At 47.2% G+C, this 19,213-nt stretch overlaps 1 protein-coding gene and 1 long non-coding RNA gene across 3 annotated transcripts in view; one reads left to right on the forward strand and one right to left on the reverse strand.

The window, feature by feature from the left end:
• The window catches only part of LOC148684323 (uncharacterized), a 27,395-nt gene continuing 8,182 nt past the window's right edge, over positions 1–19,213 (forward strand). The window contains exons 1-3 of one of the 2 annotated variants that reach the window (XR_015946300.1): positions 1–492; positions 4,605–4,704; positions 4,864–5,001. This is a non-coding gene — a long non-coding RNA (uncharacterized LOC148684323). Of the gene's footprint in view, positions 493–4,604; positions 4,705–4,863; positions 5,002–19,213 lie in introns of those variants that run through there. The other variant, XR_015946299.1, reaches the window with a different exon arrangement.
• The window catches only part of LOC118092194 (M-phase inducer phosphatase 1), a 16,336-nt gene continuing 11,923 nt past the window's right edge, over positions 14,801–19,213 (reverse strand). Inside the window, exons 13-15 of the mRNA XM_035130010.3 lie at positions 18,052–18,182; positions 17,616–17,727; positions 14,801–17,117 (exon numbers count right to left, since the gene is read on the reverse strand). Coding sequence (XP_034985901.3) covers positions 16,977–17,117; positions 17,616–17,727; positions 18,052–18,182 — 384 coding nt within the window. The 3' untranslated portion in view covers positions 14,801–16,976. The remainder of the gene's footprint in view (positions 17,118–17,615; positions 17,728–18,051; positions 18,183–19,213) is intronic.

Genomic DNA, 19,213 nt, shown 5'->3' on the forward strand with positions numbered 1-19,213 from the left:
GAGAGCGAGAACGCGCGGGGCCGGGAAGGAGGAGGAGTGGCGGCCTCGGGGTGGGCGCCGCCTCAGCCGCCTCAGGACTCGCCCCACGCGCCTCCCTAGCTTGCTGGCGGGACGGAAGGCGGGAAGGCGGGATCCTCTTTCGTAGTCGGCCAATGGCGGCCCGCCTGCGCCCGCCCCGCAGCCAATGGCGCCGAGCGCGCGGCGGGAGGGGCGGGGACGGAGCAGGCGCGCGCGGCGGCAAAATGGAAAGGGAGCAAGTTTGGGAGGCGCGCGGGACAGTTGTTGTGAGGGGGGGGAGGGCGGGGCCGGCGCGAAGAAATTCGTGTGGGGTTTTCTTAATTTCTTTCCTCCAAGGAGCTCGAGCTCTTGCGTTTAATCTCAGCAACAACAACCCTGTGAGGTAGGCCAGCCTGAGGGGCAGAGTCTGGCCTAGGGCCGCCCAGTTGAGTTTCAAGGCACGTCTACTTTGGAGCAAGGCCCCGCAGGCTTCAGGTAATGGCGTAAAGCAAGGGATCAGAAGCTTAAAGTGGGAGAGGGGGGCACTTGCAATAACCTTTGGGACAGCTCAGTCCCTAGAGCGTGAGGTTCTTTAAATCTCAAGGTCGTGGGTTCGAGCCCCACGCTGGGCAAAAAGATTCCTGCGTCGCAAGGGGTTGGACTAGATGACCCTCAGGGGCGCTTCCAACTGTACAATCCAGGCTTCTCCCGTGTCTACGGCCACCTGCGAGTCACATGATGTTCCAATTACATCACGTGAATGGCAGGTGGGCAACTCTGTCCCACCTGTCAAAATTGCCTGTGGGTCATTCCTAATAATAATAATATTTTATTTGTACCCCGCCCGCCCTGGCCAGGCTCATAAACCTAACACAGTATACAAAGAACATAAAAACAGGTAATAAATTAATTAAAATACATCTTAAAAGTAAATCCTACTAAGGATCTAGCCCAGTGGTCGCCAACCTTTTTTTGGCCATGCCCCACCTATGCATCTCTAAAATCCTGATTCCAACCCCACCCCACCCCAAATATAATAATGATTATTTAAAAAGTGAACTCCTATTCACATGGAGGAAGCCTAAAAGGCCATTCACTGTTAATGACTCATTCTCAAATTGTCCCCCTTAAAAGTCAAATTGCCCCTCTGTGGGTGGGGTGCCCCACGTTGGGAACCACGGATCTAGCCTGTGGAGCCAAAAGAGTCCCCAACCCCATCCTGGACCCAGCACCTCCCAGATTGAGTGTGGAAGTGGATTTCCTTCTCTACATACGACCTGAGCTTAGGCCTCAGAACCTATTTTCAGTGTTTCGGGTCCCCACAGTCTGTGCAATAATTTACTTTTTTTTAATTGGCGCTTTTAAGCCTTGTCTTCACCACTGAAAAGAAGCACAGCTTATCACTATGCCTCTGGAATAAGGGGAAAGCCCTTCCAAACACCTTAGATCCCAAACTTTTTCAGGTTGTCCATAAACTCATCCTCACTGCTCCCTACCCTATAAAAAAGGATTATTCAAAACAGCCAGTCACACAACCTACTAAGGAAGATAATAACACAATAAAACTCACAATCAGTTGTACATTTATTCAAAATCCCATTGAAATTTAGTTTAATCAATTCAACAAAGTGGATGCACTTGATCCAGTGATACCAGCTTTTCAAAATCCAACAGTCATCTGCACCTCCAACCGCCCCATTACCTCTTGCAGACACACACACACACACACACACACACACACACGCTAATCCCAACACCCACTTTCGGAACCACTGCCTTAGGTGGTGTGGCTCACAGGCAACTGCAGCCCCCCCCCAAAAAAAAACCTTTTTGAGACATTACACACCATCTGAGGCCCGCAATGATACAGCGGATGAAGCCAGTGCTAGATTCGGAGCCTGACAAGAGGGGCTGTAGCTGGGCAGCCTCGAGTCACCCTTTATAAATACGGCAACAGCTGATTAAATAAGGAACAGGATAGACAGTGCCATGCCCTGCCCTGTAGGATATTCTCTGTCCTTTAGCTGGGGCTCTGTTCAGCTGATTTGTATCTGGAGAAGATTAAGGGATTTGCCTTTCCATTAAAGCTATTCTCCTCCGTGAACCAAACGGTGGAGACAAAGAAGACCGAGCGAGTGCGTGTTTGTTTGTGCCCTGAAACCAGCGGGCACAGTTGGTCCTTCCCTGCCACCCTGCTTGTCACGATTCCAGGAGACACATCAGAAACACCTGGCTGGGTTCCCTTGCCGTTCCAGAGCTGCCACTTGGCTACCATGTTGGGCGCCCTGGAGGCAAATGATGTCCAGGGCCTAGTTTCTAGGATCAAGTACCATGTAAATATTGTCAAGTTTTAAGCTGCCTTGAGTGTTGTTTTAATTATGGAAAGGCGGCATACAAATGCGATGATGATGATGACAATGATGCTTGCTCTGTGCTGGAGCCAGAGCTATGACAAATGGAGAATCAAGTTATGTGAGGATGTTAGAGCTGTGAGCCCCCCCCCCAACCTTATCATCAGGGTGTATATATGCATAAATAAAACCTAAGGCAGGGGTCAGCAACCTTTTCCAGCTGTGGGCCGGTCTACCATCCCTCAGACCATGTGGTGGGCTGGACTATATTTTGAAAAAAAAAATGAACGAATTCCTATGCCCCACAAATAAACCAGAGATGCATTTTAAATTACAGGACACAATCTACTCATGTAAAAACATGCTGATTCCCGGACCGTCCGCGGGCCAGATTGAGAAGTGATTGGGCCGCATCCGGCCCCCGGGCCTTAAGTTGCCTCCCTCTGTCCTAAGGGCACCACAGTCTCCACTGACCTTCATTCCAAGGAAACCAAACCCTGGGTATATGCCTGGAACCCCTTAAGCCTCTCACAACTCAGACACTGAGGTGGCGTGTAACAATACTGCATTAAGCAATTTATTGTTGTTGTTTACTCGTGTCCGACTCTTCGTGACCCCATGGACCAGAGCACGCCAGGCACTCCTGTCTTCCACTGCCTCCCGCAGTTTGGTCAAACTCATGTTTGTAGCTTCGAGAACACTGTCCAACCATCTCGCCCTCTGTCTTCCCCTTCTCCCTGTGCCCTCCATCTTTCCCAACATCAGAGTCTTTTCCAGGGAGTCTTCTCTTCTCATGAGGTGGCCAAAGTATTGGAGTGAGCACTCAGGGCTGATTTCCTTCAGAATGGAGAGGTTTGATCTTCTTGCAGTCCATGGGACTCTCAAGAGTCTCCTCCAGCACCATCATTCAAAAGCATCAATTCTTCGGCGATCAGCCTTCTTTATGGTCCAGCTCTCACTTCCATACATCACTATGGCGAAGGGGCTTAAATAACTTAGAGAAGTTATGTTTTGACCAAACGTGATCCACCTGGAGAAGGAACCGGCAAGCCACTCCAGTATCCCTGCCAAAAAAACTCCATGGGCAAAGACAACAGGCATATAAGCAATTTATACATGCTTTTAAATAAATAAAAAATACTGGGTTAGGTGGACAAATGTTGATATAAGGCCACCTTCTATATTCCCTCAGCAAGACTGGGCTGGCAGAAACGTTTTTAAAGCATGTGCCAGGAAATGTTGGCCATTCATCATCACCCAGGGCAAGCTTCCCTGAAAGGCACCTTGCCCAATCACACGCACCAAGCAAAAGCGATATTTCCCCCTCTCTTCACAGTCATAGACCTCAAGGATCTCTCAGCACACACACATTCCAAGCAGGCTCCAGTCGGCAGATCCAAGTAGCCACCCTTCGAATTTCTCACCAGGCCACCCCATGCCCATCACCCAAGGGCATTGTGGGAAATTACAGCAGTGGCCTCCCCGTGCTGGGCACCTGGGGAAAGTGTGGCCTGGGGGGCAGGTAGGAATGGGCTCAGCAGGTGATGCTGTCAAGGGAGTGGAACTGTCCTGTAAGCGGCAATTGTGGCTGAGGGTATTTTCTCAATTCACACGCTGAGTTTAGACTCTGAAGCAGGGGTGGGGAACCTGTGACCCTCCAAATGCTGCTGGGCTCCCAACTTCCATCATTCCTGGCCATTGGTAGCCATAACAGCAAGAGATGATGGGAGTTGTAGGCCTATAACAATATCTGGAGGGCCCCAAGCCCTCCACCCCAGTTTTTTTTAGCCTCCCTGGAGGAGAAGCCTCGGCTAGCTTCCATCTCTTGCACTTCCAAAGCAGCAGCAGCAGCACTGTCCTAAGCAAGCTTCCTCAACTTTGGCCCTCCAGATGTTTTGAGACTACAATTCCCATCATCCCTGACCACTGTTCCTGCTAGCTAGGGATCACGGGAGTTGAAGGCCAAAAAACATCTGGAGGGCCGAGGTTGAGGAAGCCTGGTCCTAAGCCTGTTTTCTCCCTAGAGTGGCGTTCCCCAACTTGCTGCCCTCCAGCTGTTTGGGATGCCCATCAATCTCAGCCACTGGCTGGGGTTGATGGGAGTTGTAGTCCAACACTGCTGGAAGGCACCAGGTTGAGAGGGGCTACTTCAGTAAATGTGCTCAGAACCGCAGCACTAACCTACCTGTAGCTGAGTGTCCCCCTTTGACATAACATTTGACATAACATTTCCCAATTCTGCCATCAACCTAACAGGGAATAAAGGAAGCTGCTGTACGACCCATGAAGGCACCAATACCTTTTGCCCCCTAGCAGGGTCCTCTTCAGTCACATGCAGAGCCTGGGCATCTGGAAGGTAATGTTAGTCTGCATTCAAGGAACAGGCCCTTTCAACATGCATTTCAGCAGGCACCAAAGCCACATCCCCTGGGCAGCGGCACAGTATTCTCAGACTCAAGAGAGACATTTCCCTGCTTTCTGCTTCCCTCCTCCTCCTCCTCCTCCCTGCTCTCAGGCCCCATTGAGATGCTTTGCAGCTGATGCTCTCCATAAACCTGATACCATGACTCAGCTTCTGAGCTCCCTCCCTCGATGAGCAGGCTAGTCGTGCCAAGATCCGGTAGGGAGAGACAATACCAATCGCTCGCTGCCCCTTCTTGGAAGCAGCTCAAAACCTGCTACGATAATCTGGTTCTGCAGCGACTGCGAAGGGCCAAAAGGCATCTTGCGGAGTGAGAGCAAAAAATGAGCCACCCAGGAGAGAGGATGCTGCAAAACCACAGCTTGTCTCTGGTGAACAAGAGGAGGAAGTGCGAGAAAAGGCTCAAGCAGCTTCAGGGTCGCTTTGCGGTTCTGGCTGAACAGGAATCGGAGCAATTTTTGTTTTGTTTTAAAATTAAAACCAGTAGGGCAGTTAGATAATTGTAGACTCTGGTCTAGGGATGGGCAAATATCTCAATGCGGGTTTCTCTTAGTTTCTCATTTATCTAATCTTTACGTTTGGTTCTGTACATTTCCATAACATTTTTTAAAAATTGTGATGAAAATTCGTTTGCGCTTTTGTGCAATATTCTCCTAATAAACACAGTTTTGTATGCAACGAGGCGTAAGTCATACACTTCTGAAAGGCAATTCCCCCTACTAGAATGCATTTTGGGTGTTATTTCCACATTTCAAGCATTTAGTTGCACACTTCAGCGTATACATTTTCAAACAGATGACTTAGCTAGAGAACTGCCTTGCAAAATTTTGATCAGTGCAAATTTTGAAGGGTAGCTGTCCCTTTTTTATTTTTTATTTTTGTTGAGAAACATTTGTTTCAGAAAGTGCCAATTGGGCAAGTTTTCCTTTAAATGCGAACTAAACCAAATTTCTGCTCCGCCCATGCTCTGGTCGAATGCTTTTGGAACGGGGACCCCCCCCCCCTCTTTAGATGATACCACTGTGCATTGCTTCACTTGCCACAAAATACTTTGGGGGAAAATAAGGCTATGTTTATAGGCCCTTCTGCATATTGTGCCCCAAAGTCTAGCTATATATTTACATTTTCAAAAATATTACAAAAGTAAAAGTATATACAACATGGAGGTGAATTCCCATCATCCCTCCCCCCCCCAAAAAAAAAACCCTGGAAATGACTTTTGGGATGATGCACAACTCTTTTCCAGGAGAAGAGGCACGAAAATAAGGAGACAAAGTAGGAACTTATCTGGAGAGATTAGGTTGCACCGTTGACACATTTTTTAAAAATAAGGTTTATTTTTCAGCCTTTAATCCATAATGTGGGTGAGCTTCATTACACAACTAATTTATGTTTCTTGTTGGGGGTTTTTTCAAATAATTCTGGGAGTTTTTGTGAGAGTCCTGAAGTTTCTCGGCTAGATGTCCTGAGCTACCCACCGCCTTCTGAGAACTATCCTTCCCAGGGTTCCCTGGAGGAAAGCAATGCAAAGCTTTGGAGCAATACTCCATTGTTTATGCACAATAGCTCGATAAAGCTAGTTCCCAGTTGTATAAAGATCAAGGGTTACAGCTATCTGCTCTTTTAACAGATAAGGTTCTTAGGGCCTGGAGGAGAGAAAGGGAAACCGAAGAAAGCCAGACCCAATCTGAGCTATTCTTTACACTGGAAGGAAGCCAGTCTTTCATTTGCACAAAACCCTTATTCAGGAGGAGGTGTTGGAAGCAGTGTGTCGCCTTGGCCCTGCTGGCTTCTGCTCTGCTTTGCCAGGAAGAGATGGGGCCAGACGTTGCATTAATTAGTTGTCAGGTAGATTGGTCTTGCTCAGAGGATCTGAGCTAGAGACGCAGCAGGGTGCTGATGAACGGGGTGGAGAGGGGTTCAAAGTGGAGATAATTTATGAATCATCTTTTGCTGTGATGGGGTGTGACGGCGGCAGGGGCTTGCCCTTGGTCCTGAGGGCTGCAAGTGCAGGACAAGAGCCTTGGCACTGTGAATCAGCTCTGCGGAAGAAGGCAGAATGTTATCCCCAAAGCTATTGGTGGGAAGAGTTTGGTCATGGTCCATCCTGTTTGAACATAAGATGAGCCTGCTGGATCAAGCCAATGGCCCATCTAGTCCAGCATCCTGTTCTCACAATGGCCAGCCTGTGAGAAACCAGCAAGTAGGATCCGAGCATAAGAGGCCTCTCCCCTCCTGTTCTTTCCAGCAACTAGTATTCAGAAACATTGCTGCCTCCAACTGTAAAGGCAGGGCATAGCTATCCCAGGTAAAGGTAAGGTAATGGGACCCCTGACCATTAGGTCCAGTCGTGACCGACTCTGGGGTTGCGCTCATCTCGCATTATTGGCCGAGGGAGCCGGCGTATAGCTTCCAGGTCATGTGGCCAGCATGACAAAGCCGCTTCTGGCAAACCAGAGCAGCACATGGAAACGCCGTTTACCTTCCCGCTGTAGCGGTTCCTATTTATCTACTTGCATTTTGACGTGCTTTCGAACTGCTAGGTTGGCAGGAGCTGGGACCGAGCAACGGGAGCTCACCCCGTCACAGGGATTCGAACCGCTGACCTTCTGATCAGCAAGCCCTAGGCTCAGTGGTTTAACCACAGCGCCACCTGGGTCCCTAGCTATCCCGGGTAGCAGCCATCAATAGCTCTGTCCTCCATGAAGCTAAGATCCTTCAAAAAAAAAGGAACATAGGAAGCTGCCTTATCTGAATTACGGTTTGCAAAGCACATAACACTCTTCCAAACGGAACAGAACAGTGCAGGATGAGAACATGGCAACGATTCTGCTTTTAGCCTTGTACTGGCCTTGGCCTAGTGAATCAGTCTTAGGTGACAGACACAACACATAAATATGATTCTTACATGGGGCTGGAAGATTTGCATGGCCACAAGCATGAGATTCAGAATGGGGACTGTTTGCTTTAAAAAAAACGTATAACCAGCTTTTGCAATATGATTGACAGAGCTAGAACAAAGGACTTTCTGATGTAAATCGTGGGGAAACGCCGACTTTCTATAAACACAAAAATAAGAGAAAATTGCTGCAAGATAATGGCTAGGTGGCAGGCCACCCCAGTGGATAGGAATAGAATGAGTAGCAGTTGCTCAAGTAAACATGTGAAAAAGGAGAGGGGTGACTACTACCACATGGGGTGGGTATGTTAAGTTGTAAAGGAGCATTGGGGGGAAATCAACAAATCTGATTTAAATCTTGCATTTCTGTGAAAAACCTTATATGGAAGGTTCAGTGAGAAAAGATAGGGAGCTAATTTCATAAATTGTAACTTGCAGTGAGGCTGATGTACTGTATTCCTTTATTTGTTTATTGAATCTACATCTCGCCTTTTTCTTCAAGGAGCTCAACGAGGCAGACATGATGGTTCTCCCGCTTCCTCCTTTAATCCCAACAACAACCCAGTGAGGCTGAGAGGCAGGGACTGGCCCAAGGTCGCCCAGGGAGCTTCAGGGCCGAGTGGGGATTTGATCCCTGGGTCCAGGTCCAAAACTAACCACTACTGTGTGACAAAGTGGTGTTTATGTATTGTACCATTGATAAATATGGACAGGGAAAAATTGGGCATTCACTTTAATGACAGTGACTTAGTACTTAAGACTGGAGGAAAATGGATGATCAGGCAAGCAGTAACTCTTGACTATGCAGGAAACAGTTCCCCCAAATCTTCCTTTTCTGCTGTTAATTGTCACATTTTGGTTTTCTCTTCTAAGGAAGTGCACAAAATTATTAAACGTTACAGGCCAAATGCAACTAAGTTGGTGCACTAGTGCAATGGGACTTTCCCCCCTATTTCGTCCCCTGTGACTCCCCCAAAATGGTTTTGGGGGTCTGGAGAACCCCCAGGGCAGATTATTCTGTCAGGTAAGCTGAAATGCTTACACCAACAGAACAAGAACATTGGATTTCTCCCCATTTTTTCTCTAATAGCATTTAGATACTGCTTAGTATTTCAAAAGCGGTGCAAAAGGGTGGTAAAAAGATGAACATTAAGTTTGCCTAGTATAGGAGTCTAAAACGATGTTAGTGAGTCCAAGAATGGCAGCAGGAGATGCTAAATTCGGTCAGAAGATGTGATCCTGCTGCCAGGAAGCCAATCAAAACAAAACCAGTCTAGTAATTGATGTTTGCATCTCTGATCTCTGCTCTGCACCGCTACAATGCTGAGCCCCCCCCCCCAAATCTCTGCAGTACAATAAATGTGCCTGCAAAAGCCAAGAGACTTCCTGACTTTTGGAACCCGGGCCCATCTGAGCAAGCAAGCAAGCAGTGCTTGGCCATCAGGCCTCAGGGACAGAAGCATTTCAGAAGATTAATGGGGTTGACAGATCAGAAGGCAGACATGTTTTCCAGGAATATTGCCGGCGTCTGCTGCATTGGAGCAAAAACAACCGATCCATATGTGCAAAATACAGTGGCTGCGAAGGGAAAAAGAAAGAGCAGGCCTGTGTGGCTGGGAAGACACAGGATTAGGTGGGAGGAAGCCAGGCTGCAGCATTCCCCATAAGGCTATGCAATTGTCTTGCAGAGAGATGTTGTGCTGTTGGGGTAGTTGCTGCTTTTTGTTCCCCTTTCCATTCAAAGGAAATAATTTTATTATTAGTACCCCGCCCATCCGACTGGGTTACCCCAGCCACTCATGGCAGCTTCCAGCATATATAAAAACATATCAAACATTACGCAATAGAACATTAAACAAAAATCTTTATATAGCTGCCTTGCATTGAGTTGGGTCCCAGTAGTGTCTCCTCCAGGGATGGGAACCTGTGATCCTCCGTGTGATGGAATCAAAGAACTGTAGAGTTGGAAGGGACCCTGAGGTTTCCAGGGTAGAGCTACAATATCCTACGTAGCAGCTCTGGCGGGTAACTGCTTGCAATGCAGTTGCAGAGGCCAAACTTATTAGAAGCCACTTGCTGTTGTGTTTTCATGAGATGCAAACACGCCAGCCCCTGCTGGCATGCTCATTTAAATCTGGGATCTGCCACGGCCACAACTGAATCTTGTCATCTCAGGGCATGCATTAGCCTTAATCTAAGCGCACGTGACATGGTTGTAGCTCAGCTCTGCTAAGGAGTAATCTTCCTTTAGCCAGGATTTCAATCTGTAGATTTGGAACAGCAGTGACACATCCCACATGATCCGGTGCACAGGACCTTCTAGGCTTGAAGGGGAAATCATATAATTGTAGAGTTAGAAGGGACCTTGAGGTCTTCTAGCCCAACCCACAGTGATGCAAGAATCTGAGCCGAAGCATCCCTGACAGATGGCCATCCAACCTCTGCTTAGAATCCTCCAAGGAAGGAGAGTCCCCCACCTGCTGAGGGAGATTGTTCCACTGTTGAACAGCTCTTATTTTATTATCCCTTTGGAGCTGTGCTGCTATCCTTCTGGTTTACCTTTTGATTGTTTGCATGTGTGTTATATTTGCACTTTTGTTGTTCTAACAAATCAATAAAAAGTTTTTTAAAAGAAACCAAGCTTGCTCCACCTTCCATGTGACAGCCCTTGAGATATTTGAAGGTGACTATCATATCCATCATCCAGGCTAAACATACCCAGCTCCTTCAACTGTTCCTCAAAAGGCTTGGTTTCTAAACCCTTGACCATCTGGGTTGCCCTCTTCTGCACACCTTACAGCTTGTCAATATATCAATAATGCTTTTGTGATACTATATAGCAAAACTTACCTTCTTAAACAGGACTCAGGTGGCGCTGTGGGTTAAACCACAGAGCCTAGGGCCTGCTGATCAGAAGGTTGGCGGTTTGAATCCCTGCAACGGGGTGAGCTCCCGTTGTTTGGTCCCAGCTCCTGCCAACCTAGCAGTTCGAAAGCACGTCAAAGTTCAAGTAAATAAATAGGTACCGCTCTGGCGGGAAGGTAAACGGTGTTTCCGTGTGCTGCTCTGGTTTGCCAGAAGGGGCTTAGTCATGCTGGCTACATGACCTGGAAGCTGTACGCTGGCTCCCTTGGCCTATAGAGCGAGATGAGCGCCGCAACCCCAGAGTCGGTCACGACTGGACCTAATGGTCAGGGGTCCCTGTACCTTTACCTTCTTAAACAGAGTCACCACCCAGGAAGTTAAGTAAGGAGGAATTTTATGCAGCAACTGGGCTGCTTGGAGGAAGCCCATTTAGCTGGTGGCAGCAGCCTTCCCTTGCTGTCAGAGACTCCAGCATTTGTCCATTGATAAACCTACCATTTTGTACATTTTAATATCTGGAGTGCTCCTGTTGCAGGTTTCAGCCAGCCTCTTCCCCCTTTCCCAGGATACTCCATTCCAATACCCTCTGTTTTCTTTCACAGCTGCCTGTAGCAGCCGACCCCAAGCTCACTGGGAATACTTAGTCCTCACCATGTTGTTTTATGGCCTCTCCCCGCCCACCCCAACATTTTTTGAACTTCTGGAAACTGTTTCCTGAACTGCTGGCTGATACATCCAGCTTGTGCCTGGGTTTTGGCTACATGAGGAGTCCACACTTGGAATCAATTCACTAGTGATATGAAAAGCGATACAAGCCCATCATTACAAAATTGGGCTGCCTCTTTCCCAAGCTGAGAAGATCTGTATATCACCAGTAACATGACTCAAAGTACATTAGGCCAGGGATAGCTATCTTAAAAAATCGAAAAAAACCCTTGCTTTGGCCAATGCTCCAAGAACCAGTGGTGGATGTAACTATCCCACATGTGTGACTCACTCTTACTTCAGCTGATCCATGCAGATCAGCAAAGGGAGGTTAGCACCTCCTCTCCTCTCACCAAATGATCAAGTGTGGGGACCAAGGAGGGGGCAATTTGCATCGCTATAAGGATGCTCTGGGTGGGGTGTAGTCAACCATCCATTGGAGGTAAGGGTGAGCCAGGGTTAGCAATCCCTGCATAGCCTCGGACAAGAACTTTAAAAATAATTTTCAGAACACGAGAATGCCTACTTGGGCTAGTCTACCACCAGCAAGGTCAAAAAAATTAACTGGGTTTTGGTGCGGGAACCTTTCATCATGCACTCTCTGAAAAGTAGAATGTCCAACCCCCTTTCGAAGCTTTCTATGCAGTGCCAGGGGCTGTGTGCCCCCACCCAAACATACAGATGCCAGCCCTTACAACTGGAGGGGCACACGAGTGAGTGCAGATGGCACCAGGCAGATGGTCAAGTCCACCCTAGGGCACACCTTGGGGTTATGAGCCTAGAGCAGAACAATCGCCGTGCTTCATGGGGCTGCCGCAAGTTCCATTTGCTTTCAAGGTCACCTTGATCTCTTTGCTGACCGTAGTAAATTCATTCCGGATGCATTCTCACAGCTGTTACAAGGCAGCCTCTTTGAAGGCAGACTTCTCCCAGAGCAACCTCCCATCATCATAAAATGCTAATGCCAATCTTGTGGGGGACGATTATTGCTGCTCATCTCATCAAAACAGCATGATGAAGATGCAAGAGGGAGCAGCACGGTTGAGGACAACCCACTGGCTGCAGAAATACTCAAGACAATGTAAAACCCCCACCACCACCACCACCCTGTAAGTCTATCCATGCTCATCTACCACAAAATCCAGGGTATGAAGGGGGAGGAAGTGTTTGGCTTCTTCGACATGCCCCCAAGATTAGCAAAATTCCTGCCAGGACTGGGGCAGGGGGAGAACGTACAAAGAAGTATAACATTGGTGACTTTGGGTTATCTCTATAGAGATTCTATAGAGATTCACATTTGCTTCCAAGGCCTGCGAAGGAGTCTATGGGCATTTACAGCACAGGGGTGAGGAGCCCGTGACCATCCAGATTCTGTAGACTCCAATTCCCATCAGCCTCAGCGAGCATGCCTAATGGTCAGGGCTGATGGGAGCTAGAACCCAGGAACATGTGGGAAGGTCACAGGTTCCCCACATGTGGCTTAGCATTATGCTAATCAACTACTGGATGGCCTTGGACTGGATGGCCCTTGTGGTCTCTGCCAACTCTATGATTCTATACTAGGTGAGCAAAGAGGATAGAGTGGAGGCGATGTCATTTTACCAAAGACACCGCTGGCTCTCCATCAAGGTAGAAGGGGCATTTAGGAGCCTCTTTCCAAGGTGCAAGACTACAATTCCCCAAGCACAGAAACTCCCTTTCGCACAACCAAAGGGGCAAGCAGGGCCACACCGTCAGCCCCAACCACCCACACATTAGGATCCTGCAGGATCCAACTGAGGGTGCACAGGCTGGTCCTCTACGATAACTGTGGCATCCTAGAATTGCAGGAAGCAATGCAGGAATCTTTTGCCCAACGTGTGGCTCAAACCCACAACCCTGAGATTAAGAGTCTCATGCTCTACTGCATGAGCTATCCTCCAGATGGGAGCAGTTCTGCAGCCCATTTACTTCGGCGAGGCATCAGGAGATATATTCTGACACTTACACAAACTGCTAGTTTAATTGCCTTGATATACCTTTAAAAAAAATCCAAATTTCTGTTATTCTATATGTAAGCCACTTTGGATATGAAGCATACGCAGAAACTGATATTAATGTCATTGTCAGGCTGGGTAACACTTTATGGTGTGTCAGGGAAACAAGACTTTTAATGTTTGAAGCAGCCAATCAAGAGGCCAGGGTTTGCAAGCCTTTATCCCCTGCTTATCAGTTTTATCATATGCCACAGCTCACTCAGAAGCAACTCCACATTTGTCTGTGAGCATCCTCAGAGTCCTTGTGTTTGGGAAGAGAGATGGAGGAGCACTGGAGAGGGGGAAACACTAAACCCACACAGCAGCATCTGACTAGGAAGATTTCAGTGGAAACCAGGAAGCATAATCATTAATAGATGAAAGCTACCATACAATTTTAAATAGGAAGGAGAAGAGTTGAGTACAGCAGCTTAGCTGCTGGGCTGAAATTGGAGACACACACATAGAATCATAGAGTTGGAAGAGACCACAAGGACCATCCAGTCCAACCCCGCCAAGCAGGAAACACCATCAAAGCATTCTTGACATATGCCTGTCAAGCCTCTGTTTAAAGGCCTCCAAAGAAGGAGACTCCACCACACTCCTTGGCAGCAAATGTGTCACCCATCCTGTATTTCTGCCTTTCTTTCTTTTTTGCGTGCACGCGCGCGCATACACACACACACGAGACCATGAACTATTGAGTAGTCTTGTGTAAAATGGAAGAGCCACACCATGCCTGATGGAGCAACCTTAGTGCTGTCAATTCAGTTTTCCAATAACTGTTTCCTGCAACACTGAGATTGCACTTCCAACACAGAGAGAAATGCTTGATCTTTATCTCATTCTGCATCTGATTAATGAAATCAAAGAGCTAAAGAGGCCTGCATGTTATAATCCTCCTTTCTTCTGACACTGTGCAATAGTCGAGGTTCTCATTTTAGACATCCTTATAGAATTTATTAGGTTAAAAAAAGTAAGTTTAAATCCTCTGTCAACAACACGCATCACGGATTGCCCTGAACAAATCACCTTCTGTAAATACAGGAACCATGGTGAACAGCCACAAGGCCACTGTGAGAAGGAAACAATGAACAAGTGTACAACTCCTTTTCTAGCCCATAGAGCTGAAGCACACAAGATTTTTAGAGCTTGGAACAGCAGCACCACCAAGTGGGGACTTGGATGCACACAGCATAAACCCATAGCATCACTGAAAATGGAAGCATCAACCAGCTCCTTAGGGGGAACTGTTAGCAGTGTTTTGCCCCTGGCATCTCTTCCCCCTCACCATTAAGTCATCTCCATCAGCAAAACTAAACACATGTGGGATCAGAAAACAGGTAGTTAAAAGTGGAAGGTTCAATGTACTGACAAGCTGAAGTTTGCACATGCTCCAGCAAACCCAAAGTAGGGCCTTCTACCACCCACCAGCCCCTCCTAAATCCACATGCAAATCGGGGGGGGGGGGAATACTTAAAACCGAGCCGAGGGGAAGGCAAACCTTTCATTCCATGAAGAAACAAACCACTGCTCCTCAGGAAGATGTAAATAAAGTTGTGATTTAATCCCAACAAAATGTCATACAAATTTTGTAGGGTCACATCAGGTGTTTTTGACAGGCCTCCCTCGTTAGACCATATCTAGTACCAGCTGCTCAACAGGCAAAAGAAACAGAGTTTGTGTATTGGGCATTTTATTTCCCGAGGCCACAGAAGCAGGTGGTTTCAGCCAAGGCCCTTATTCGGACCAGTGTCATTTAAAATGTCCCCGGCGCCCTTCCAAAAAAATTCACAATACATTAAAAAGCACACTGTTTTCCCTACCCTTAAATGAATTATGTGCAAATGACAAATTAAAAAGACAAACAGCAACTTGAACAAACAATACATATCCAAATACCAGGAAGTGTGTTTTGGGGGAGGTGGAATAAACACTTTAGGGAATGTTCACAGGAAGCAGCCAGCAAGGAAACAGTAGAATGGTGCTGGTCCCTGTCGCAGAAAGGGCAAAAGCCTGGATTTCCGCTACGGCAATTCACCCCATTCAAACACCACCTCTGATTGAAGACCACAGCCTTCCTCACCACTGAATGGAAGGACTGGCTTGCATTGAAGTGAGCCGCCTAATCCCACCCCGGTTTGGAGGTACCTGCTGATCACCTGCACAGAGGCCAAGTAACAACAGAGTGAACAAACTAGGGGGTGGTATTTTAGATCTGATGCAGACACGGAATTGCATCACAGCTCAAAGGGTTTGAGCATATGGAACAACATCGCCAAAAACCAAACATCTGCACAAATAGGAAGCAGAAAACGCCCCAGCCTCATGGCTGAGTTTAGCCACTGACTGATTTCTTGTAATATTTGAAGGCTTGTTTCAAAGACCAAAACACAATTACGGAAAAGTATAGCTTGCAATACTAATTCTCCCTAAAAAAAAACCCACTTGTTCTACCCCAAATGTTTAGAAGTAAGCTGGCTTGTAATACTTTCTGGCCAGGCACAACATAGTCTCTGAGCTACTCCAGCTCCTTCTGCCCCCAGGGTTTACACTGGTAACAATTTAAAGCAGCTTGGAATTTGATTTGGGCAACACTCCTCAAACAGCCATGTAACTTGCACACTTTAAAAGAAGAAAACCATTGATTCCTCACTGCCATCCTACCTCCCACCACCCTTCCAATAAGTCATGAGGGAGTGACCTTGTCCATGATGGGAGCCAAATTCTTTAAAAGGGTTAGCAAACCTCTGTTGGGGATAGGTGGGGGAAGGAGAAACACACAGCATGATCTATCCAGGCCAGATTTACCTTCTATGTCAGCTTTAGCCCACCTGGTGCCCACCAGATGTTCACAGTGACCTGTCCCAGCCTGAATTGCCACCCAAAATATCTGGAGGGCATGAGGTTGAGGCTGCCCTAGAAATATGCCGGGGACGGTCGTTTGCATTTGAACACTGGCAACCTGTTTTGGCACCAGGGTCACTCCAGGCGTCGCCCATGTAAAATGTCACATCTACGCATTAAAAAGCAACTAACTTTCAGGTGACGGCAAGGTTGAAGAGTAAGTTAGAACATGATAAAAACAGCTTCCTCTTGGGCAGCAGATAAATACTTCATTACAGGAAGCCTGTGTAAGTTCCACGAAAATACTTCCAACACCCCTCCGCCACATGTACTCCTGTGTGGCAAGAGAATGCTGGCAAGATCAGAGCTGCGGCCCAGAGGGTGGGGGTCAGGTCTCAAAAGAACCCTCCCTGCTCATTGCCCCTCGTACAAAATTAGGGCCATGACACAACCCGGGAAACCCAGTCACAGGTAAATTAGCTTCATCTGGCTGTACTAACATAAAAAGGCACAATTTTTAAAATTGACATTAAAACCTCATGATTAACACTCCGCTTGGCAGTTATATGCTACCCTGATTCCCGTACACACACTGTTTAAATGGATTGTCTTCAGAAGCATACGGGGAAACCCTGGATTCACAGACAGAATGCAAACGCTTGACGGGTTCATGCCTGCAATATGGCAGTCCAATGACTCTGCTTGGTCTTGCATGAAGTGATTCAGTAGACAGTGAAGCAAAGCCCATGCAAGGAGTGAACAACTCCTGCAAGGCACATGGAGAAGTTAATGTGTCCCCGCTTTCACCCACAGGGCAGGCAGGTGGATGGAAGGGCAGGCAGGCAGGCAAAATCTGGCTGTCCTTCTTGCGGCTCTCAGAGCTTCTTCAGCCGACTGTAGTGTTCCCTTTTGCTCTTCTCACCAGCCCAGGTCCTGCTCTTTGTGCGGCATTTGCGCAGGTCTTCCTTGAAGTCTTCGTGGTGCATCGGGCGATAGGCTTGGGGCTCACAGTAGCTCTGAAAGGAAAAAGGGGATTGTGCAAGACCTGTAAAATCTCTGGAGCCACTTCTGATTCATTGACAGCCCTTGTATGAGTGTATTCCACACTGATCTTTGGGGTACGGAAGTCCTACTTAGCATCCTTTTGTCACCTTAAAAAGCCATCACTTTTCCTTTCTACATAGGTTGACACAGGAAGGGGGAAATCAAGAAGCACTCAATCTAACTATTTTATACATAGTCAATAACTCTGGTTTTCCTAGCACAGAACTGCCTTTCACCCTACACAAAGAACACCTGCACACAGCAACAGCTAGGTTGTTAAATTCCCACCTAGCCATTAAGTGAAGTGTCTGGGGTTTGGGGACAATCACTCCCTCTCTCACACACCAATGTTTTGTGGACAGAGAGAGAAACCATCTACACCACCTTGAGCTTCAGGAAGGTCATGGAACTCATGCAATAAAGACACGACACAAGAAAAAGAAACGGAAGCTGGGTAAACTGACACTTACCTTGCACTTTAAGAAGAAATCCTTGTAGCCCCCCTTTAGAACATACAGTTCAGGATAATGCAGAGTGGGGTAGCTGTTGCCAAGTCGGTCTCTCTCCCTCACAAATCGGCACCTGCAATAGATGGGAAAGAGCCTCAAAACTCTCCATAAATGATATACATGGATGTCATGGGGGATTGTGATGCCAAGCATCAAAATGCTGTGCGAAAGAATTATTAAAGAAACTCTTAGAGCACACAGGAACGCCAGCGCCTACTTCTTAAAACCCTTCCATTCCTGTACCTGCCTAGTCTCATTATCTTCTTGGGCTATCAATTCTCACCTACCCTATTCCACTATTAAACATCAATTATTGCCCACCCAATCACATCTGCACATAACACCACAAGTCCTCAAAGTTCCCAACCTATGCAAAAGTGAGCATTCATGTACTCACATCCGTGGGGCCCGCTCTGAAGAGAACTCGCAGTGGAAAATGACGATGACTCGTTTGCCGTCCGATGACACGATGGGCTTCTTCAGCAAAAAGTCCTCCACGTCCTCCTCCATGTGAAGGTTTACAGCACCCTGAGAAGGAAGAGACACTGGTGAGAGAAGGCAGGTTCGACTGCGGGTGTGAGTGTTATGGCACAGCACCCAACAGGACATGTTGCCCCAAACACTGCATTAGAACAGTATCCATATTCACTCGAGATCTGTCACGATAACTTAGTTTTAGAAGATGAAAAGGGCAGGCATATCCAAAGTTTGTTTCAGGGGCCAAACTGGCCCGCCCGTCATTTTAATCTGGCCCCTGTGGCAGTTTATTTCCTAGGGTAAAATCCTAAAAAAAAAAACACCTCAACAACTCCAATCCTATAAAAAGGCCAACAACTTTGGTTGGTCCTTACGGCCCTTCACTTTATCAAATCTGGCCCTCTTTGAAAAAGGTTTCGACACCACTGATGTGGCCCATCTTCCCCTCCCTAGCCAAAGTTAAAAATAGGACTTCTGGAAGCAGAGGACACCAAACAGATGCTTCGTAATATGCTATTCAGTTTTCTCCAGCATCACTGCATCCTCTCAGACGTCACTACAACAGCTCTGTATAATAGCTTTCTGTATAATAGCAGTTATTTTTTGTTCAGCCTCCCACCAGAAAGTAGCTCTATTCCAATACAGTGGAACCTCGGTTTATGAACACCTCGGTTTATGAATTTTCGGTTTATGAACGCCGCAGACCCATCTGGAACGGATTAATTCATTTTCCATTACTTTCAATGGGAAAGTTCGCTTCAGTTTATGAACGCTTCAGTTTAAGTACTCCGCGGACCTGTCTGGAACGGATTAATCCACTTTCCATTACTTTCAATGGGAAAGTTCGCTTCAGTTTATGAACAGACTTCCAGAACCAATTGTGTTCATAAACCGAGGTACCACTGTATACAGTCTTACCTCGGCTCCTGAATGCCTTGGGAGTCGAACGTTTCAGCTCTGGAACGACTGAAAACTGGAAGTGAGTGTTCCAGTTTTCGAAGGTTCTTTCAGAAGCTGAACGTCCGGCAGGGCTTCCATGGCTTCCAATTGGCTCAGAAGCCACGTTTTGGAAGGCAAACATA

The sequence above is a fragment of the Zootoca vivipara genome, chromosome 11, assembly GCF_965207765.1.
Source record: "Zootoca vivipara chromosome 11, rZooViv2.hap1.1, whole genome shotgun sequence".
NCBI classification, from domain to species: Eukaryota; Metazoa; Chordata; class Lepidosauria; order Squamata; family Lacertidae; genus Zootoca; species Zootoca vivipara.